Raw genomic sequence first — 23,951 nt, forward strand, 5'->3', positions numbered from 1 at the left:
CGCTCTCAACCATGTTCAGACTAAATTGTGCTAGATTTTGTTCATAACTGAATTTATATTACAAGAAAAATTATCCTTTTGATCAGCCTTTTTACAACCTTTACATACCTGAATGTTTACATATTGATTAGACATTTCCACAGAACAAGCTTCAGAGAACTTCTTGATTCATAGTCTAGATGAGAGAACAAAATAATTAAATTGCATAATCCTATGTCTTTCTTATGGACAGATGTTAAGTAATGTAGTGAACACTGTATCACATGAAATTCCAGGAATACCTGCAGAATATTACTTTGATAGTAAAGCTACTGTAGTGGAGAAGAAAATAATTTTCCTGTTGCAATGTTGGGTTTTTTTTCCTTATTTAAGGTTGAATATTTTCTGGCTTTGGCTACTTAAGTCTGGAACACACGTGTAATGCTGCTGTTCAGCATGCTCTTAGGATAACATCTCTCTTGGTGTGTATTTGAATAAGGACCAAGTAACAGCCTGTTCTCCTAGTGCTCTAGTATCTCTCTATTCTGTTTTTATTATGTATTCTTTTACATGTCAACTTGAAAAATACTGGCTGTATTGAGCCAGAAGCATTCTGGTACAGAGATTTTGAGCTAGCAAAGTAGTTACCTTGAGTTTTTATGAAATAATTTGGCTTCCTTGCACTGGAAAACTTCTGTGTTCTGAAATAAAGTAACTTTCCTGACAGATTTTGTCACTTTAAATAGGAATAGATCTGTCTGTCCATGCCACAGAGTTAGGTGAGTATATAAACTTTGTGCTTTGGAGATGTTTTTGAAGTTGATAAAGGCAGAGGGAAGATAATTAAATAGAATGTAATCTGTGTTGAAAGTATTGATTTATATTAGATATTTAACTAAACTTTGTTGCAGTTATTTAGTTTCAGAAGGTTTTTGTAGAGAAAACTGAATTCCTGCATTTTTGTTCCTCATTTCTTTAAAATGGCCTTAATCAAATATGGAGCACACTGTTGTCTGCCTGGATTTCTCCGAGGGTTTTGATGTGCTTTGTAAAGCCTCCTCCCAGAACAGCTGGTGCACCACAGTCTGGTGAAGTGTCCATGCAGTGGGTGGGAACTGGCTGACAGGCAGCACTCAGAGGGTGGTGGTGCCTCGCTCCTTTTCACATTGGCAGCCTGTTGCAAGCGGGGTCCCCAGGGATCAGCTTTGGGCCCAGCGCTGTTTGATTTCTTCATAGGTGATCTGTGGTGGGATCTTGGCAAACCCTGATAAAAGTTTGCTGGTGATACCAAACTGAGTGGGGAAGTGGACACTTTGGAAAGGAAATTCATTCTGTAGGAAGATCTAAACAGGCTAGACAAGTGGGCTAACAAGATCCTTATGAAGTTCATCAAGAGCAAGTTGCTGTTCGACCTGGTAAATCGTAATCCAGAACTGCAGCATAGTCTGGGGTTTACCTGGCTGGGGACTAACTTCGGGGTGAGGGACTGGGGGTCCTGAGGAAAACAGTCTCAGTCTTTGTAGACAGTTGCTTCTGAGCAAAGAGAGGAAACAGTTTGCTGGGTTGCATCAACAAAAGCATAACCAGCAGAGATGAAGTAGTTGTGATCCCACTTTTCTCAGCACTTCTCAGGCCACACCTGCAATACTACATGGACAGGCTGGAGAGGATCCAAAGAAAGGCCACAAAGGTCATCAAAGGACAAGGAAGCCTGGCACATGAGGAAAGGCTGAAAGAATTGGATTGGTTTAGTCTTGAGCAAAGACTCAAGATCACTGTGTTCCAGTATTTTAAAAGGTGGTAACAGAAAAGGTGGACACTCCTTTTTACAGCGAGTCACATGCAAAAGAAGCTAATGGTAGAAGTTACTCCTGTTGAGATTTTGGTCAGACACGGGGAAAATTTTTCACAGTGTAGTTAAGTCAGTCAGCTATTGGAACAATCTCCCCTGGGTAGTGGTGGGTTCCTCAGAGTTGGACAATTCAAAGATTCAGCTGGACTGGGTGTTAGGCCATCTTGTCTAGACCATGCTTTTGCCAAGAAAGGTTGAAACAGATGGTCCTTGAGGTTCTCTTCCAACCTGGTATTCTATCATGAGGTCAGAGAATTAAGTGTCTTGGCTTGTTCACCTGCTGTTGCATTATTTCGCCAAAAGATGATTTGTACTCAAAGGGCCTAATCCTGTCATTAGTGGCATAATGTAAGCAAAGTGCAAATCTAGTTAATTCAGTGATGTGGAATTGTGTTCTCTGTTTCCATATGTATCTTACAGATTTAGCAATTATGCAAGAAGATAAATTGTATTTCTTGGAAATGAATAAGCTGACCCAAAATTATTTAGAAATTAAGCAAAATAGTTGTTTTGCCCACTGACAACCTGAAAACTATGTTTGCAGTATCAGCTTAGAGTTTGTTTAGTCATTTTTTTTTGATTGGTTTGGGTTTTTTTGAATTTGTTAATGTCCTGTTATTGACGTGTAGAATTGGAGCTTTACCATTGCAAATAGATTTAGGATTTTTTCCTCTGATGCCATCGGTTTAAGGATCAGAGTTCCAGAATGCTTGCAGCAGCCTTGTGTTTTTCTGTCTGTTCGTGACAAATCAGCTACTGTACATTCATATAGAGCAGTACAGTCCTTGCCACTGGCAGTCTCTCTGTGACAGAGAGCCTGTAGGCTGACATAAAGTGCAGCCTGTTGTGAACTGCTAAGTGGGAGTCTGCCAAAAACTCAGCAGACAGAACTAATTGGGGAGAAAAAGGATTTTTGTGCCCTCATCTCTCCCTCTTCAATTTTTTTTACAAGACGGATATTGTTAAAGTAACTTGTTTATGTAAGATTTGTCTGCCTCTATTTTCTCATTGCATGAATCATTTTTTAACTTCAAGTCTTGCACTGCAGGTCACTGAGCACTTCCACATGGCGGCTGGCGCAGAACCAAACTCGAGACACGCAACTCATCACAGTTGATGAAAAATTGGTAAGAGTTTTCTACTGAATACTATGATACAGCCTTCAGGGTTATTTCTGCACAATAGGCATTCAGTATGGTATTCTGCGTTCTTCTAGGAAAGCCGTATAAATGTGAACTACAAAGCAACAGTCCTTTATACGCTTTTAAAAGTGGAACATCAGTAAAATACAAGTATGCAAATGAATATGGCATTCAAAGTGTTAAGCAATGTAAAATGATGAGTACCTTGTTTATTATTGTTATATTTTAGTCAAAGACCAATGTGAGCTGTAATTAATAATGAGTTTATTCTTTTTGAAGTTTAGCTATATTTTCTGTGTAGTGAAATTATATGGAATTTGCCAGCTTCCTGAAATTTTCTTCATTGGTGCCCAAGATACTGTGTAAAGATATATCATGGAAGATTATTGTTACTATGCACATACACTCTAGCTTTTGAATATGCATGAAAGTTAGATTACAACTGGAAACAAATGCATAACATTCTTCTGCTAATCAGTAGCAGATCAGAAATTTGGCAATCTTTTCTTGTAACTTTTTCCATAATGTGTGGTCTGTTACTCTAGATGCAACCTGACACTTATGTTTATATTATTCAATAGTATAATTTTTGTAAGACTTCTTGGGGGAATGCATCACAGCAGAAGCATGCCTTTCATTGGTTTTCATATCGCTTTTGAATCTCCAGGAAAAAAATGTTCCTATCCTATGTACCAGACAGTTCACATTGTATTTATCTTTTTTGTATCCCTGAAGCTATATGAACTACCTAAGAAATCTTTGGAATTTATATTTATAAATTGTACATTTGTGATGATATGTACAAGTTGAAACAGCTGAAGTTTAACAGACTGTTGGAAAAAAACACACTTTAACAGCTCTTTAGGGCTTTTTTCTCTTATGCTTTGTATATAGATGTAGCAATAATAATTACGTGCAAGTAAAAAAATTAATCAGTTACTTCTTAAACTTCTTTCTGAATTTGAGAAGTAACAGTATAATCTTGGATTTAAAAATTAAGGAAAAAAATAGTACTTTTTTCTCACAGATATGATTATATTGCTAGTCTAGTTGCATAAGTTGGGATCAGGAAATTTGTAGAGATTCTGAGTCACTGTGTAAGTAAGGTTGAACAAGTCAGTAGACATACATTTTCCTAAATGACTTCTAAATGTACTGTTCTTTAATGTTAAAATACATATGTACATATATATATTTTAATACAGCTTTTATATCACCTGGAAAGTGTCATGTTTCCCTGTTGTGGCCTTGGGTGATGTACACATATGTCTGAAAAGACTACAATGCAAAGACAGACCCACAAAAAGAAATACTCTTCTATATTGAATTCAAATATACATTATCCAAAGTTAGTGTTGTACGTTACCCTGTCTAGCTATGAGAGTTTATACTTCCAGTTGAGTTAAAGTGAAACTAGTTTGAAGTACGGCTATTTAGTTCCTTTAGTGTTATTGTAAATACACTGTACATGGAGTGCATATTTCTAACGTCATTATATGTTGTCATCAAATTGAAAACTCTAATATCATATTTCCTGAGGTTTTTTGAGCTCTCATATAGCATCCATTTATAAGTTTTTTTATGTTCATACATATAATGTATCTAAATTATTATTTTATCTTTATTTCTTTAAGTGTTAGGTTACATGTCAGACTGAATAGTGTTTTCTTACAGTATTCAGTGCACGTAGGCCCACATGCTAAATGCAAAAATCTTTTTTTTCTTTATTAAATTATTATAGGACCTGAAACAAAATGACAGAAAATTAGAAACTTCATTTGTAGATTTCATTAAAGTTTGGGAATAGTTTCTGTAATGTTGTAAATTCATGTTCTTTTAGTGGGCAAAAATTATATCACATTAGCAAGGAAAATTGTCTCAGGGTTTGATGTGGTTTTCAGCTCTTTCAGCATTAGAAGAAGTTCTCTAGACACCTGTTAAATCTCATTTGAATATAGAGTGCTATCTTACCTTTTTTTAGGTTGCTGCAATATATTTCCTAAGTTTAAGTATGATTAATTACAACCAATTGAAATTAATTTAGCATATTACAGGTGTTTTCTGTTAATTAATGTTACAAAGCATAAAACTATTATTTCCAAGCAAGTTGTATTTAAACCGTACTGTGGAAATTGATGCATTACATTTAATTGAAAAGTACTTATTTTCTGTTACAGATTATTAAATCATATTTTGACAGATTTTTCATCTTTGCCATCTTTTGAATTTTTTTGCTTTTAAAGCTGGACATCACCTCATTACCTTTTATTTGCATTTCAGAAGAAGCAAGAAGAGGTGGAGGAGGGGATATGGTTATCCTTGTGAGCCACTCTCATCTTGTAACTTATTTTGAAACCGAATTCTTCTGTGACTTGGTGTTTACAAGGCTGGAAGAGTAATGCTAAAGTTGTTGAAAACTTTTAACTGCATATTGTAGTGAAATTAATCTGTATTTCCAGTGCTCTTGTAGACCTTGTATTCATATGTGTACATGCATATGCTAGAACTTGTTCAACAGAATGATTTGGTTCTAGCAGTGCTAAAATATTCCTTGTATTAAGAAACACAAATTAAATAGAAGATGTATGAGCATCCTGAGATTGAATAATTAGGCAGTAGTCAGTCACTTCATTACTACAGCCTAGACTCTACTCTGTTGAATACAACAGAAAAATTAGTACTAATGAAATAGTAGGAAAAACAATAATTTTGCCACATTCATGTGTCACACTAGAAAACAGACGTGTCTCTTTAATGTAAAAGGAGTTAAATTCTGAGTCTATGTAGAACATATCCAAGAAATTATATCTTTGTCTCAGTTATTAGCTGTTTTCAGTGAATACTGAATAAAATAACGTTTAATGAACAGTAAAACTTGAATAAAATAACACACAAAATGAACAAAACTCAACAGAAATACAGTTCTTGCATCCCATTTTGATTCTCTGGCCACCAATTAGGTCATATTCCAAGAGTCTGGGCAAATAGCTGTGTGAAAAATAGTCTCTCTAGACCCTGCTTGCATTAGGAAATCGGGGCTATAGAGGGCAAAGGCTGTCAGCAGCAAATCTCATTCAGGTAATGTTCCAAATTATTTAACTGTGTGTATGGTATAACATACATCATTATATCATAATTATAAAAAGTTGAAATGGTTTTGCCTGAAAATGGGGATTTGAGCTATTCTAGTTCCTGTGATTTGTTTCAGTTGTTGTGAGTAGGGTGCACCAATACTGTGTGTAGCTAAAAGTCATCCAATTCAGCATGTCTGGGAATGTTTAAGGAGGCTTCCCAGTCAGTACTGGAGTTAGGCACTTTGGTGGAGGTTGCTGTTTGCAGCTGAAAGGTTCCCACCAATATCTGTCAATAAAAGGACTTTTTAATTGGTTAAATGATGATATTTCAAGAATGTTTCTAGATTAGAACTACTGTCAGAAATTATCTGTTGCACTGCTAAAACAGAATATATATATATATATATATATATATATATATATTAGGGCTTGGTCACTGGGGAGTTGTAGTTACCTCACAGATGTTTTTATTCTGTATCAGGCCAAAATAAAATGAGTTGCTGCACAGGGTTAAGCATTCCAGGGAGAGCTACACCATGCAGTTTAAATGGTACTAAAGTAGTTTTTTCAGCATGGTGAGAACATCTAGGGGCAGACTATTACAAGCATGAAAGGCTAAACAGAATGATGCTATTAAAATTTCATCGTGTGTCCTGAAGTTGTTTTGTCTATACTGCTAGTTAATCTTTTCTAAGTAATGATTCAGAAGCCTTAGTACTGAACCTCGGTAAAGGACCATTTTCTGTCAGACTGTAGACAAACCAAACTGGGCACAGAAAATCTGACCCTTTATTTGAGGGTGAGCAGTTCATACTTTTCAAAGGGCACTCAAAATCAGCATATGCTGCTCAGCAGCCTAGGCCAGTGATGTAAGTCAGTGTGGATGAAGGAAAGGCCATAATGTCATCTACATGAATTTTAGTAAATCCTTTCCCACGTCTTCCTCCTGAAAAAAAAATACCTGTCCATGGCCCAGATGGGTGTACTTTTCACTCAGGGGAAGCCTGGATGGTCAAGAGTTAAGTACTGAAAGGCCAAGTCCAGAGAGTGGTGGTGGATGAAGTCCAGTTTGTACTGATCATAAATGTATATCCCCAGGGCTCAGTATCAGAGCCAGTCCTGTTTGATTTCTGTATTGATGATCTGGTCACGGGGATCGAGTGTACCCTGAGTCAATTTGTAGACGCCACCAACTTGAACAGGAGTGGTTCCATCTGCTGGAAGGTAGGAGGGCTCTGTAGAGGTGTCTGGGCAGGCTGATTGGTGGGTTGAGGCCAGTGGTGAGAAGTTCAGCAAGACCTAAATCCTGCTCTTGGGTCACAACAACCCCAGGCAGCTCCACAGGCTGGGGCAGAGTGGCTGGAAAGGAGCTGGGGGTGCTGGTGAGAGCAGCTGAACATGAGCCAGGCTGTGCCCAGGGGGCCAAGAAGGCCAATGGCATCCTGGCCTGGATCAGCAATGCTGTGGCCAGCAGGGCCAGGGCAGGGATTGTCCCCCTGTGCTGGGCCCTGCTGAGGCCGCACCTCCAGTGCTGTGTCCAATTCTGGACCCCTCCAGAAAGACATTGAGGGCTGGAGTGAGTGCCAAGAAGGGCAACAGAGCTGGGGAAGTGATGATATTTACTGAGGGAGGTGAGGGTGTTCAGCTTGGAGAAAAGGAGGCTCAGAGCACACATCATTGTTTCCTACAATTACTTGGAAGGAGGACATAGGTGGGATTGGTCTCTTCTCTTAAGCAGCAGTTGATAGGAGAAGAGGAAATGGGTTGGATATTAGGAAAAATTTATTCACAGGAAAGGGTGTAGAGCATTGGAACAGGCTGCCTCAGGATGTGGTTGAGTCGCCATTCCTCGAGATGTATAAAAGATGTGTAGATGTGGCACTTCAGAACATCATTTAGCGATGGGCTTGGCAGTCCTGAGTTAACAATTGGATTAAATTATCTTACAGGCCTTTGCAGTGATTTCTGTGACTCTAATAACTATTGTGATATCTGTGTAAAGAATCTTAGCAGCTTCCTTTTGGCTGTGTAGAGGTATGATTTAGTGTCTGTTTTAAATCCTTACTGCTAGATAATTCAGGAGTAACAGTGTATTAATAGGATTCTCAGAATATGAACCTTTTACGCAAAAATGATGTGAAAACACTCCAGTCCATTTTTTCTAGAAGACTGTGTTATTAGCAAACATCACACGGTGTTTTCAGGATTGAGTCATAGTTTGTTCACCATCCAAATCCCAATTTTGGCTAGGATTAAAAATTAGTGAAATTGTATAATCTTTGTTTGATTAAAGAACCCTAGACTTTACTATAATAAACAGTGATAATACTGCAGCTCAAAGTAAAATATACAAACAAGTGAAAAATAGTCTGGAATGATGAAACTTCTTCAAAACTCAGTCTGATAGTCTACCGTGCTGTGAAACAAAAGACATAGCAAATCACACTTTAACATGCATTTTAAAGTGTAATCATTGCTTTCTCAAGAACTGAGAGTACATAATACACTACTCAGAAAACCAAAGCAGTAATGTGTCATAAAATTATGTGTGAGACAGTGTGACATTGCATTGAGGACTGTGTGTAGGAACTGTTTTTGCAACTCAGTGAGGAGAAACACTTGGCAAAGTATGTATGTATTAAGGACAGGCTTGCTAGATTTTCTTTTATTGAAACTACTATTTCAGCCAAGAATTCTCCAAGCATTACCACTATGTTAAACAATAAGGATATGCTGGATGTTCTATGTTTTGGTTTTTAAAATTCTGTTAACCCATTGTGGGTTAATTCCTTAAGGGTGAGTTGAAGCTGTTCCTAAATTACCTTAATGGAATAAAAGAATTTACAATAATCTTTCATTTAATCCATTCTAGCTGTAGTATTTATTCAAGTGGCTACCATAAAGGATTCAATTCAGGAGAGTGTTGCTCTGTAGATGAGGATCTAACTGACAAGTTCTTCTGTACTTTATATGTATAGCTCTGAAAAGGACTTGTCATATTCAAAGCATATACAGGATGAGGATGGTAATTTCTTTGGGGGCTTAGACTTACTCATTCCCTCCCCCTAGCCTCAAATTTTCCTCCTTTGGCTTGTCTTCCTTCTCTTTATTTTTTTTTTTCTCTAAATTAGATTAGCAGCCTGCTCCAGAATAGTAGAAAATGATTAAAAAATAATAAAGCTGCTATGTAAAATTAGGCTAATAAAGATTTTTTTTCCATCCTTTACTTTGCAAATATGTTTTGAGAAACAGTTTCTAGTTTTGCATAGAGGGGCTTTGCAGATGAAGCCTTTGATCTGGAGAAGTACTTTCTTCAGTCCTGGTTGTGTCGAGTAAGGTGACCAGCTTATTTGAACTGTGTTGTACTTGAGATTCAAAATTATAAAAAGTGTTTTGTTTGCCTTTGGTCATCTGCAGTTCTGTGTTTAACTGCCCTGATGTTAGAAAGATGCTAGAGGCTGACTAAGATATAAAACTACATTCTAGAATTATTTCAAACTTCAATTATTTCAATAAAAGTGAAATATTCAAAAGAGAAGACCATTAGGAAGTGAAAATGCACATCTACATTAATAAAACTGTCTAATTTAAGGGTGGACTTGCATAGGGTTAAATATTTAAAGGCCTTTACTCTGCAGTTACTAATAGTTTATGTGTGAAACTGCATTTTTGCTGCAAAACATAATAGATTAAAAAGTTGTTTTTCTATTTCTTTGTTATACCATGCCCACTCTCCCCTCACCCAGTGAAGATTAAGAAATACTGCTTTGGGGAGGAAAAAAACCTTGTTTAAGTTAAAAAAGCAGATTAAGTGAAGTGTAATATTTGAAGGGTTTAATGGCTGATTACCTTTCTTACTTCATGTACACCATTCTGGTCTGCCAGAGTATATGTTTGTTTCTAAACATTATTTTTTTGTTTGTTTCTAATTGAAATAATTAGACATATTCTTCTTTATATTTATCGTTCATAGTTGCATTTGGGCTTAATTACAGTACAAGTTCAGATATAGTTACCAGTTTATCTAGTTACGTACATATTTTAAATACTGCTTATTTATAATCTTTTGTTGTTTGGCAATTAAATCCCTTCTTAGTTGGAATAGCCTACCTCAGTTCGGTCTGTATTACTTGCTACAACTTGTTTTTCTAAGCAGCTGTAGGTCAATGAGGCTTGCAGTGGTTTAGAAAGCCCAGTTGTGTGATAAAGTGCTTTCTGTAAGAATGTCTGTAGGCAACAAGTTACTCCATGTGATAAAGAAGCTCTCTATAGCTCTGACAGTCCAAGTAGAAATTGCCATCACCTTTATCTGTCTTCTAAGAGCAAAAAATATTGCTATATGACTAAAATTCAGTTGAAGATACTTCTGATGTTCAGTTTAGAAGACTGCATTTTGCAGGTAGCTCAGAACCCTATATAAAGTGACAGGATCATTGTATTCATGAGAGCAATTTCCCTCTCATCCCTATTTAGATTTATTTTGGGTTTAGGCTGGGGTAAAGGAATTGTATTTTGTATTTCCTTGGTCTGAGACTCTTTTCTTTTGGACACAGTAGTGCTCTCTCTGCTGGCTGTTGGAAGGAGGAATGTTTGCGATTGAGGTTACACAACCCTTCTGAGTGTCTGTTTTGTTTGGGCTTCCTTCATACAGCATTACTGTGCAAAAATTTCAAGGTTTCAATCTAGTCCACTTGGTCAAAGTATGTTTTTAGGGTTGGTTTTTTTTCATTTCATTGCATAGTATTTAATTTTCTGTGAACGAATAATGCTTTCGAAGAGTTTGCTGTGATGGCTGCTCAGAACAAATTAAAGGAGCATCATTGTGTTGTGTTTAGTTTGGATTCCAAAGGGTTATTCAACATCTAAACACCTACTTGGCTTTGGAAGTCTAAATATGCAAACTGTGTTCCTAACTGCTAGAAAGAATAAGACTAAGTCATTGGTACAACCAAATAATCAACAGGAGTAAGAAGTAACTTCATTTTTAGAGCTGTTTTGTTCAATAGTTTTTGTTTTTAAAGGAGGGTATGTCCATGTTCTCATAAAACAGTTCCATTATCTGAACCTTTTCTAAAAAACCCAAGTTAGTATCCCATGTTATGTTATTAATGTAGTTGACATGAATTCTTCTTGTGTTGCCAGGAATAGTGATTAAATTCCCTGTACATTGCTAGTTTTTCTATGCATTCAAGTGGGTCTTTTCTGCATTTATGTAGTACTGTTGTAGAATTAAACCACAAATCCTACCCTAAGAAAGGCTAGAAAACCACTAATCCTAAGTTTTTGTACGGACATGAAAGCTGGTTCTAGTCATGGAGGTCTAGGTGAGCCATTTTATCAAGTCAGGAGGGAAAAGCTTTTCTTGTCTGGAAAGCCTGGTAGTTGCATGGGAATTCTTGAACATCTTGATCATGCTGCAAGAGAGCCTGGGGCTTCTTCAGTGCTTTCTGGCTGTACTCATATCATCAATGACGGAATCAAATGTTTTTCAAATTCTTTATGGCATGTTTGTGAGGAATCTTTGAAGTACTTTCATGTGTCTTTTCTCAAACTGGCAAATTAACCTGTATTAATGGAGAGTGGGACCATGGAGAGAGCACCAGAGTTTTAATATGCCATTTAGTTCTTGTGCTGTGAAACATGCACTGTAGGGCAGTTGCTTAGTCTCATATATATTTTTGGCATACTCAGTTCTACTCACTCTAAGCTTAAAGCAAAAGGAAGTCTTTGCTGATGGGAAAATAACTTCTATCCTATTACCTGTTAGCCTGAAAACTTGGTTAACGGGTGATAAGAAACTGAGCTACAAGGAATTTCTACAAAATACTAGTAAGACATATCAAAGACGGTATTTTTCAAAAGATGTTTCAGATAGTTCTGAAAAATTATGACTGGTAGTAATTAGATTAAAATTTCTGCAGAAGTTGTTAATTTTACTTATCAGTTCATTATCTGGATGTGCACATAAATTCATGTATGAAAATAAGTAACTGTTTTCCTATGTAGGCAAACATAATCCGTATACAAATCATGTATTTGAAGTTCTTACTGAGTATCCTATTAACCAGGCAGAAGCTATTTTAAGATAAATATTGTAGGTTGCACTAGTGTTTTATTTTCTATTCTTCTGGTTTGTATTCTTTCTTAGGACCACATTTTTGTTGTTTTGTTTTTGACTCTATTTGAAAGCATTTTTGAGTCAACTCATTCTGCATCTGTTGAGTCAGAAGTTGAATATCTTCTCTCTAATGTCTGGTTCCAATTAAAATTCTTAAATTTTTATCACCATTTAGTAAACACAAATGTACATTGTACTCTCTTTTGATTTTTTTCCCCCCACAGTAATGCAAAAGTGAAAGGAAACCTTAATGTTTCCAGTTAATTTTCTTTGATGATGGATTTCTTTCTATTTTATTAGAAAGTATAAGACCATAATTTCTTTCCTGTAAGTAAAGGCCAAGCATATAAAGGCCAAAGCACTAATTACACGAACGGATTTCTGGAGGTAACTAGCTAAAACCTGTTGCGAAGTAATACAATATATTCTAGTTACACTTCGGCTTTTTTAGAGAGGGATTTTTGAAACCATCCATTTTAACTAGCTATATAGATAAATGTGAAAAAAAACCATTTTATCCAATGGAGTTTAGGTGTCTTTTATTGATAACATTGAAACAGTTGAAGCTCCATCAACTCTTTCGATCCCCACCAGGAAGTAATGGCTGTGCTACTGTTAGAAAAGAACCTTCTAAAACACAGTTAAGGTTTGAAAGCTATATGCACTAATTAACAAAATGCAGAGAACATTTAAGCTGTTAATAGCCGCAACATCCCTGATGCATAGACCTTCAATATGCTAACACTGCATAACAGTTCTCTATTGTGCATCTCTTTAATGAGGGTAACTGTGTCAGTTCTTTTCTTGCTTCACTACCTGCTGTGTATGGAAATTATGTACACTATTTAGCACTTCCTTTCAACTTCTAAAGTGCATGCATATTACACAGAAGCATTACATCCTGCATTAGGGTAAGGGGCAGCTTTTAACAGGTCTGATTTCCTTGTAGTTTCTGAAGTGCAACTTTTCTTCTTCTAAGAGGCATGCACTAACAGGGATTTTGCTCTAAATTTGCATTTCTTGATTGGGGATTTGCTTCTGTTTTTGTCTCTTATGTCTCACACCACTTGTAACTGTATGGGCAAAGATCTGTTACAGAAATAATTTTCTCTGTAAAAGAGATGTGAAGAATAGAGAACAATTAAGGCAGGCATCGGTTGAATTTCTTGATACTCTTCTTAGTAGAAGACCATAAAGTAGTGTGTCAGAACTGTCAAGATAAACTTTAAAAACTACTTTTTGCCTTTTTTTTTACCCTCACCTTTGATGAGTATCTTTATCTTAATAAACTGAATCCTGAATTGTTTGCTAATTTTTAAACCTTAAAGTTAAAGGCTGCTCCATAGCTACCATTCAATAGGAAATTAATTAATTGGTACTTGTGAGGTGAAAGGGAAAGAACACTAGAAAATGCACAATAACGAGATTTAAATTTTAGTGTTCTTTGCTCTAGCTTCCATCCGTAGGACATAGTTAGTTAGTTAAAACTGAATTCACAATTAGTGTTTCATACACTGTAGTGACAATCTTTCTTATGATTTCATCATAAAAAATCTTACCAGAGTTATCAGTTCTTAAGATGTTGTTGTACATCCAAATGGGTACTCAGTAGCTCAGACCTTAGAATATTTGCTGTCCAGGTTAAATTAGGAATTGATCAAGGTGTTCCTGCCTTGCAGCAGCAATTCCACTGCCTGTGTGTAAGTAATTTCCTAATTCCATGCAGGCTCTGAGTCTTTTTCTCCCTTGGGTCTTTTGCAGCTTCAGTGGATAAGGGAGCTTTGAGAAAGAGCCTCATATTTAACATCAACTGAAGCCCTTTCTGAAAGCTGAAGGTTATGAAACAAGTGGTACCTGAATTTGGGAACTCTACTGAGGCCTTATTTGGAAATTTTTTTTTATTGGTACTTCTAAGGAAGCATTGTAAGTTTTTCAGATGGGCATTAAGTAGATAATAATTTTTCATTTTCTTATTCCTGAAAACCTGTAACCTTAAAAAATTCATTTGAGTCATATGCTTATGGTTAATTTTGTAAATACACTTAATTTTTAGTGAAAATTAAAAGTAAGTATTTTATTAAAATGGTATCAGAAACACACAAAAAATACAGAAATTATTTCCAGTGCGCAAGAGTAGCCTGAATTTTGGCTTTCACCTCAGATATGAAGACCTCATCTTGAACTGCTGGTTAAGGCTCTTGGTGTCCATGACCAAAATTGCATTTTATAGACTATAAATCATGGGTAATGAATAATTCACCAAGATACTATTGAAATATTGTGTTAGCTTTGCAAGACAGTCTGCTTTACTGTGACTTATGCTAGGATTGTATTATAAATACTTCAAACTGAATAAATTATGTTTGAAAAACATGCCATCACTGAGCTACAAGTAAACTACAATATGTTATTTATTTAATAGTATATAAAAAATTGAACTAACTGGGGGAATAGGTACAAAGTTCTTTATCCTAGGTAGTGTCTATCTGCTAGTACTACTTGTCTGCTTTCTTTCAAAGCTTTTCCTGCCTATTCTCTTGTTTTGCACTGAGTAATAGTGTCTGTAAGAGCAGTTGCTTATGGTAATACAGCAGGGAAGTGTTACCATAACATAAATTATTCTAACATAAATCAGATTGTTTCAATTGTTTAGTTACCCTCTTTCATTTTCTAAATGCAGGTAAATTAAGACTGCCTCTTCTTTGATTTGAAAGTCCATCATCTAAAAATGTGGCTGTAGTCTTATTCTTCACTAATTGATTTTCTTGCACTTTCTTGTGAATTTATAGTAGAGTGCTTGAAATCCGTGCGCTGTAGAAAACTGTTTTTAAAAGGCCTCAGAAAAAGACCTAACCTTTGCTTGCACACACTTGTCTGTGTGTGCAAGCAAAAAGTTTGCTAACATATGGTTTAAATGAGTTCTAGAAAATATACTTTCTCTAAATATAGTTGGGTTAGAATAAAAAGTAATTTGCAAGATCTTCTGTAATTCAGACTTTTTTCCATCTTGTTGAAGATAATCATGCTGTTTGTCATTCTGTCACTTTGAAGAACATCACATCTACACTGAATTCTCTTATAAGTACTAGTAGCAACATCTATTTTTATGAAATATGCTCTTTGCCCCTGAGTGCCCCTGCTTTCCTCTATTTAATAGTGATTTTCTTAATAGAGATATAGAGAGAAATCAAAGTGTAAACCCAGCTATTTGATTTCCTTTCTTTTCAACATCTTTTTATTTACTCAGACAATATCTACGAAGCTAAAACATACTGTTACAGGAAAAAAATATGGTATTAATAAAAAATACATTTTTGTTTCTTGCAATTGTTTCTTGGCAGAAAAAATGATATGGAACAAGAAATAGCCTGTTGGTGCTGAAAGTGGGACTAAGGTGTTTCAACTGTTTCATTTTTAAGTTTGTAAAATGTTGTTTACTTGTCTATCAAAATGCAGACTAAATGGTTGGTATTTTTTGCAAGTGTGTCAAGAAAAATGCCTCTCTGTTTTGAGTCTTGTGAAGGTACTGAGAAGTGCAAATCATGGATTTTTGTTTTTCTTTTCAGTGTTTTAGTTTAAACTAACAAAAGCACAACTCAGCAGCTTTTCCTATAACTTACCAGTAATCACTTTTATAAATACCAATTTTCTGTGACTTTTGGAGGAGATGTGACTAGAAAATTTGGGGATGCATGGCAAGCTTCAAGTGAAGTGTTTTAAAGACATGAAAGAAGGGCAGGTGAGAAGGATGTGTTCTAGTTATTATTGTGAAGTCATGTTCTAGTCCTTATTCCCGTGTGCTCTTTCCTGGTGTTTTTCTCAAATCATGGATTCAAAGAGATGCTGGTTTGATGGTGTTTGAAATGTGTTATATCATTTTATTTGAAGTGTCTCATACCAGCAAGTATAGAATAATATTAAGCATGTAAAATATTGGGGAAGTGTAGTGAGCCATTGGAGCAGGGCAACGGGGAAGTTCTCAAGGAGTTTTTGCAACTGCAGTGAATGCTCAGACATCATGGTTGCTATAATATTGCCTCAGCTGTGAAACACAAACTAAGGAATAGAAAAGCTGAACCTACCAGTGCTTGTTCTGGATGCTGACACTTCCTTTGCATAATGGCAGTCAGCAATCTAAAAAGTATTATAGTAGACTTAGCTTGATTCCAGTAATGTGACGGTTTCTGCTTCTGTTAGACCTACTTTTCTGCATTTTGAGTTTCTCTTTAGTTTTTTACAAAACTGCTTGTGAAAAGAGATTTTCTTTAAATGGAAACCTTCATGAAATCTTTGTTATTATCAAATTCTGTTTCCTGCTTACAGTGTTTTGTTTTCTTTTTCAAAACACAGTTCTTCAGGTGCTTTTTTCAGCCTTTTTATTAATCATTCTGCAGGATGGCTACATGGAAGAATATGTTATGAATAATACCACATTTTTCATCATTTACTGTGATAATGCAAAATGATTGTGAAGTCTGGAAGAAAACTGTATCCTGTGTGATGCAAAGTTTCCTAAGGGCAAATATGCTTTTTCCCCTTGTTTGTTTGTAACTGTTAGATAAATGTTGTCTGACCATGTTTAGTTCATTCTGCTCCATTTTTCCATTTGCAGTTTACATAGCAGATTCTATTCTCTCGCATTGCCTTCAAAAATATTGTCTTGAAATATAGAAACAAAAATGTTCTGATCCTGACGTACAGTTAAGCAGCTGAGCGCATTAAATAAAAAACTTTTTTCACAGCAGCTACTCTGTGGGTATTATGCAAGATGTTCTGTGCTTTGATATAACAACTTCTAAATAAAGTGAATTGCAACATGGATTTATAGCAAAACTTTACGTAGTTAGTCTGGTAAAACATGTTGGAGGTGGGGAAGAGAGCAAGCTGTTGTAAACTCTTATAAAGTACAGAAAACTTCTACTTACCAGTCTAACAAGTGTAAAACTATTGAGGTTAAGTAGGTGGGGCAACCGGAAGTAATTGCTAAGGCCAGTGGCATTTTTGTGGTTTAATAAAGGCAGAAACTAATTATTCAGTTTTTATTTAAGTGAAATGATGCCAAAAAGGAGGTTCCTGTGGAGCAGCTGCACTCCTTCAGTGTTACCCTAATTTACCACAGACACAACTGTCACAAATAGAACTTTTAAACTTGATATATAGCCACGAAAGTAAGGAGCCCTTTGTCTGGAATGCATGCAGAAGAACTGCTTTATACAAATCAACCGGCAGATGACGGACAATGATGAAAATTTGATTCTTTGAAGTCATAATGGTCATTGAAATGTGTGAAATTCTGGTATTGAAAAGAGAGCGGCTAGCAAGACTCTAAATCCTGGGTGGTTGCTGGAAGCTTGCTGGGAGGTTTTTCTGTGTTTTGACATCAACTTCCCATTGCTTGTTCCCTGTTTCCTTTATTAAAAAAAAAAAAAGAAAGAAAAAAAGGGGGAGTGCTAAACTGTAGGTAGTTAATAGTAGTTATGTACAGTTTCTGTCTTCATGGTGAAGGAAATGCCAAAGAAGAAATATAACACCTTTATGGACACCTGACCCATCTATTCGAAAGCATTTGTTTTCAGAGCTATTTTCAATCATTTTGTCTCTCTCCTTTAATTAGAGAGTTGTATTTCTTGTCCCCTTTGGAATTTCTGCTATTAGTGGAGTATTTAAAAGAAGGAAATTCTCATTCCCTTTAAGTCATCTTCGTGCTGAATAGTGCTTTCATTGACACTGCCTCTATGAATCAGTTTTCTTATTGCTGCATAGCACATTTTGTCTGTTACTACCCTTTCCAGAACAGCTTTAGCAGGTTTTCCACCGTGACAAACATTCTTAAGTAATCTAAGTTGTAATAAAGAAAAACCCCTGTGTTTTTAAGAAATGTTATATGATTTCCATGGTTTTAAAAAAAGGGGGGGTTGTCCCTTTGAGCTTATTCCAAAAAGAGACAAAATGCCTCAAAATTAGTATGAAATTTTTCTTGAGTTACCAAAAAAAAAGATCAGAATTTGCTATTCAAATGGCAAATATATTAAGAAAAACAGAATGTCAGAATGCACTTTTTTGATGGCAGCCAGTTTTAAAAATCTGAAACGGGGTTATTAATTTTTAGTAAACCTATAGAGTTCAATTCTCAAGTCTTTTTTACTGTCATCTAATATCTTTTAGATTTTGAATGCTGAACACCTCACTAGTATCTTAAATTGCTAATACAGCAAAATTAAGGAACACTTGAAAAAAAAAGATACTAATGTGAAACCAGCTGTCAAAAATATCTTTGTTTTGGAAAGTTGGTTCACAGGTAGTTTCAATGAGAACTTAAACTCAGAACAAAGCACTGAAGACCCAGCTAAGAGTTCAACCCAATGCAGCATAGTTCTTTTCAAGTATTATATTGTTTTAATGGCATCTTGGAGCGGGAGCTTTAGCCCATTGAAATGTCGCTTAAAGGACAGGTTCTTCTGTCACTAGCTGGAGCTGTGTGGATGAAATGATCACAATAGAGTGTTGTAATGCATTTTAAAACTGTGAGAAATCAGTTTGTCTAGACTAAGAGTGCGCCTACAGGGAATAGGAATCTTAGAGCTTCTGTGCTCTTTAGGTGTCAAGTATGTGATAGATGCCAAGCCTTTTTATTCCATATCTTTGGCAACAGCTCAGCTATGCTACAGTACCTTACATGTCTACAGCAAGCAAAAATCAGTGATTTTATGTCAGGACAACTTCAGCTTCAGCAACCAGAAACTCATTGTCCTAACAACTGTCTGTTCAATTGCCAGCTTTTAAAATGGGAAAGATATCAATAAATGATTGCTAGAAGGCACGGAAACTCTAGCTATAATGAGTGTAAGTATGGAGAGTTAGCAACACCAAGTAGATATTTCAATTTGGGAAAGCAGGCAGGTTTTAATTTTACGTTTGAAAAGATTTTTATGGGATTAATCCTATATTATTAGTGAAATAACCTTGATTTAGAGCCAACTGAGTGCCCGAAAAACATGGCTTGAAGGCTGTGTCTGGGGTTTTCATTTTACTTTCATCCAGATAAACAAGTCTAGGCATTTTTTTACTATGGTAATCTCACAAATATAGCATTTGCTGATTTTAACCCTCTTTTTAGATTGTGTTCTGTATGCATTGTATAACATTTTTATGATTTCCTTGTGTTAAAGTTTCAAAAGAGAAAATAGTTTATGTCCATGATGTTATATAATGTAGTATCTTTTTTTAGTAGTTCCAGATTATTCTGGAAGAATTCAAAAACTTCTAAAACTGAAGCATAAAATTCATAATGGACTTAAGAGTTGCTGAGAGTAATAATAGTTAAAAAATATAGTAATTTTGGGCTGTTTTGGATTTTATATGTCTGAAAGTGTTTGATGATAACAACCCCAGCATTTTTGCACATAGTATATTGTTAAAGAGCAGTAAAAGAAATTTTTTGCGAATATTACTACATTTTCTCATGTTTGTTATATATAGAAATAAAGGCTAATATTTCTACCTATTTGTATAAATAAGCAAGCTGAAACATTGAATCTTCACCAAACTTTACTGCAGGTGAAAACTCTTTTTTGTTAAACAAAGCATTTTGCCAATTCAAATCAGAAAAATTTAAGCAAATTCCTTCCTAAACTGCAGTTTAAGCTTCAGCAGTGAGAAGTGCCAGTCTGTCAGAAGGTATTTTTACATAGGTGCTGCAACATTCCAGTAGCTGGTACTGCTTCTCTTTCATATCACTGCTAACTCATATTAAAATGACTTGGTCCTAATGAAGGCATTTATAATGGAACCATTAAAATACTTTGACATTTTATTGTGGTCGTTTTGGTAGAAATGTCAGAAGTTGGAAAGCTAGAGTGTGGATGCTTGTTTGTTGCCCCTGCTGTACTAATTGTAAATGCAAGTCAAATGCTTTACACTTCTTCCCTTTTATAGTTCTAAGAGACTGATCTCCCAAATTGTGTAAAATAAAATTGGAAATGAGAACTGCTGCTTTTCAAAGGATGATCTGGTGGCTGCATCAGGAAGTTTCACGTTTGCCACAAAGGAAAATCCCATAATGTTAATAGGTACATTTATGTAAAACGACAGGGTTCTAGTTAAGGTTCTCATTTCGTTCAAGTCGTGGCAATATTGTCAAGATAAGTTCAATATGCCGAAAGTTTTTCTGCAGCCTTCTGGAATTTCACCAGTTTACTACTTGTTCCTGGAGGGAGGGAAGGGGAAAAGAAAGACTAAGGAGCTCCCACTGGCCTTTTAAGTATGTAAGGAAACAGTAGTAGTTTAACCTCCTTGGAGATGGATTTGATGTTTGATTTCAGTCTTTACTAGGGTGAACTGACAAGTTAATTTTGCATAATTACTGTTTAGTTTTTAGCAAAAATGTTCACTTTAATTATATCAGATATTGCTGAGGGTAATTTTTCACAGCAATGCTTGTGAGGTTTTTCCCTATCTTATGCTTTGTTAAAGTCAGTTAATACTTTTAGGCTGGTTTGAAGGATTTATCTTTGTTACATTTATTTTGAAGGCTTATCCCTCTAGTAGAGGAGGGCATCCTACTGTTGATTATATACAATGTTACAAATCTTTTTTTTTTCTTTGAAGGTTGGAATCTCCTTAATCATTTTGTTCCTCACAAATACACTGAAGAAAGTTACCAGCATTAGATGTCCCTCTGTTGATCTTGAATGTCAACAGAAGAGCTGACTGTCAAATGCTGAGTCATAACTTGAAACATGATGAGGGGTCAACTTTATTTAATTACTTATGGCTAGAGAGATAAGAGCTGACTTTTAGCACCTTCTCTGCAGTCTCAAACAATCAGTAGCATATTGTGCAAAAGATACTACCTTCTGCCTCTTCCTTCATGCAAAGGATAGCTTCTTGAGTCACCATAGGTGTTGCTGTCTCTGAACAATATACAGAGTTAAGCCCAAGGGAAAGTGCTTATATTGCAGTGCATACTTGGCTGGCAAATATTTGGTGAATAGTCCTGTTCATGTTTTGGAATTTGTCAATGTTTCAGTCAACACTCTTAATATTTTCCTGAAGGAAGAAAGCATTTGCACTTTTCCTCATTTGGTTTAGCTGGTGCAAGTTGAAGCTGTCCTGACTTTGCAGCTGTGGACAGAGAAGGATGGGGGAAATGTCCTGTCCCTCCTCTGGCTGTAGCTGTTTTGTGCATGGGAGATGAGCTAGTTCAGGTAACTGGTCCGAGCAAAATCTAACCAGTCAGGGGAAGCAGAATAATAGCAGCCCTAGCATGTGTCACCTTCAGTTGTGTTCTGTTGAAACTACAATTTAGTTTTCTAAGTTTTTTTCAGCTTTGTAACTTTAAATATAGCATGAACTTATGTAAAAAGCATAAGCAGTATTATCTTACACGTTTCAGATGAACTCTTTTCTAAAAAGTCGCATCGTGTTTTTTCTAGGATATCTCTACTTTAACTGGTGTTCCGGATGAGCACATCAAAACCAGAAAAGTTCACATTTTTGTTCCGGCACGTAATGCAATGCAGTCAGGAGCTAACAATACAAAGAAATGGAAGATGGAATTTGATAACAGGGAGCGCTGGGAGAACCCTTTAATGGGCTGGGCATCTACGTGAGTACTTACTGAATTTGAAAGTGCTTCTATATTTGGCTCTCACTACTTATTAAATTTGAAATATCAAATATTTCTACCTAAATCTGATTGTATTATAACAGTACTTACAGAAAGTGGTTGGGTTTGTTTGTTGTATGACCCGTTAAGTTTAAAAACAGATTTTTAAAGCTCATTTCATCATCTGGAAGAGTTCAAAAAAGATGTTAACAACCACACATTTCAGTAATTACATTGGGATGATGTTACTGTGTGGCAGCATCAGGACCAGAAGGTCCATAAAGTAGTTAATCATTCTTAGCTCTCAGTTGCATCTTTTAAACAAAAACAACAATATTTCCAGATTTTTTTTATCCTGAGGATCTAAAATGAGGAGTCATGACTAATAAAAAACCACAAGAAGCCCAGCTATTTAAAGTATTATTCTGTTTGTTACAGGATTGTCAGTATTAGCATTAAAATCTTTAAATACACAAAAAATCCAGAAAGGTACTAGTCTTAGCTAAATATGCTGTATTTTGGAAATGTAATTGCAACTTGTATGCATCTAATTCTTATTTTTTTTTTTCATATGAATACAGTACCTACATTTCACGGTGTGGTTAGAATTCCTGTTGACTCGGAGAACTATATCAGCAATTCTTCTGACAATATTGTAATCTCAGAGGCAATATTCAGAATAGTTAATGGTTAGACATAAACTGAAATCAACCACTATAGATTTTTTTTTTAACTTCAGAAAGAGTACTGTGTGTACTGAGAATATCTGGTTGCTGCCGTGTTAGCTCTTATCATCGAATATCACAAAATGTTATGAAAAAAACTGTAAAACCTTAAACATGAAATAATTTCAGGATGCGTTTTTTAAGATGTATTAACATTCCAAATCCAGTCACAGAATTTTTTTTTATATATATATAACATGAATGTATCCAGAAATTTAGTTCAAAATAACTCTGAAATTAAGTCTTCCTGTTGCATTGATTTCTCATAAAAATTTGAGAAGGCTCTACATATGTTTTTATTTTGGGGTAGGGAAAGGAATTTCTCATGGGTAAGCAGGCTCCAGGTAAGATTAAAAAAAAGTGCTCCATTGAGAATCAATGCTAGTAGGTTAAAGGTTTTGTAAATTAGTTTGTATCCATTCATTTTTAAGGCATGCTTCTGAAAACTGTTAGTGTACTAACTCTAGTAACTCTGGTGTTACCATTCGACGCCCAAAAATACCCAAGAAGAGTTTCTTCCACTGAGATTTAATTTCTGCAAAAAACATCTCACAGACAGTTTTCCATTTACTTTTGAATAATGTAATGAGATTAGTGGGTAAGAGCTCTCTAGGGTCTATTTGTTAAAGCCCTTTTTTGTCTGAACTCCATATACTTGAATATATTGGAAAGACCTGTAAGTCTTTCCTAAATTTCTGTCATTTTGCAGTCTTATTTGGGGCTGGAGGTTTTTTGCACTTGTTTCTTGGCTATTTCAGCTTTTTTAAAGTGAAAATTATCCAGTTACAGATCTAAGTAAAATGGACCCATGGCATGGTTTTTTTTGTAGTTGGGAGGTTTCATTATGAGAATGGCTAAATATATTTCTTGGGTACACCTTTTAATTTAAAACTGTAAACGAAAAAATGTGGGAAGTGTGAAGTTTTCGTTGTATGAGATCTCATAGGAGAACAAAACATGGAATCCTGATTTTCAGTGATGGATAGAACAAATGGGGATAGGCATGGGAAATTCTGCAACACTGGTACTGCTGACACTATTGGGACGTCATTCTGGACATCCTGAAATCCAGTTTTCTCACACTGATAGCTCATTTATGGAAATAAATCAGAAACCTATTTAGATTGAATGAAAGATGATTGCACATTAAACAGAACTAATAATGTCTGCACAATTCTCATTTCCCAACTGCCTCTGTCCTGGAAGGCTTTTGCCATATTTGCTGTTCTGAACAGGCACTGGTCCCTCACCACACTTCAGACCTAAAGCTTCTTTGTTCCTTTTTAGCAGTGTTGAAAAGATTTTTCCAGCCCCAGTTATGGAAGGGAATAACAATAAGCAGAAGTTGTCACAATATTGCAGTATACTGGGGCCACTTAGTTCACCACTGGTCATGTCATCAACTAATTCTTAGTTCTTAATTCACTTAGATGCTGTTATAAGAGAAATGTTTA

General features: G+C 35.7%; 1 protein-coding gene across 1 annotated transcript in view; it reads left to right on the plus strand.

Moving 5' to 3' along the window:
• NDUFS4 (NADH:ubiquinone oxidoreductase subunit S4) overlaps window positions 1-23,951 on the plus strand; it is a 47,732-nt gene that overhangs the window by 17,994 nt on the left and 5,787 nt on the right. The window contains exons 2-3 of the mRNA XM_064736636.1: window positions 2,880-2,958; window positions 21,600-21,772. Coding sequence (XP_064592706.1) covers window positions 2,880-2,958; window positions 21,600-21,772 — 252 coding nt within the window. The remainder of the gene's footprint in view (window positions 1-2,879; window positions 2,959-21,599; window positions 21,773-23,951) is intronic.

This window comes from Zonotrichia leucophrys, chromosome Z, assembly GCF_028769735.1.
Source record: "Zonotrichia leucophrys gambelii isolate GWCS_2022_RI chromosome Z, RI_Zleu_2.0, whole genome shotgun sequence".
NCBI lineage: Eukaryota > Metazoa > Chordata > Aves > Passeriformes > Passerellidae > Zonotrichia > Zonotrichia leucophrys.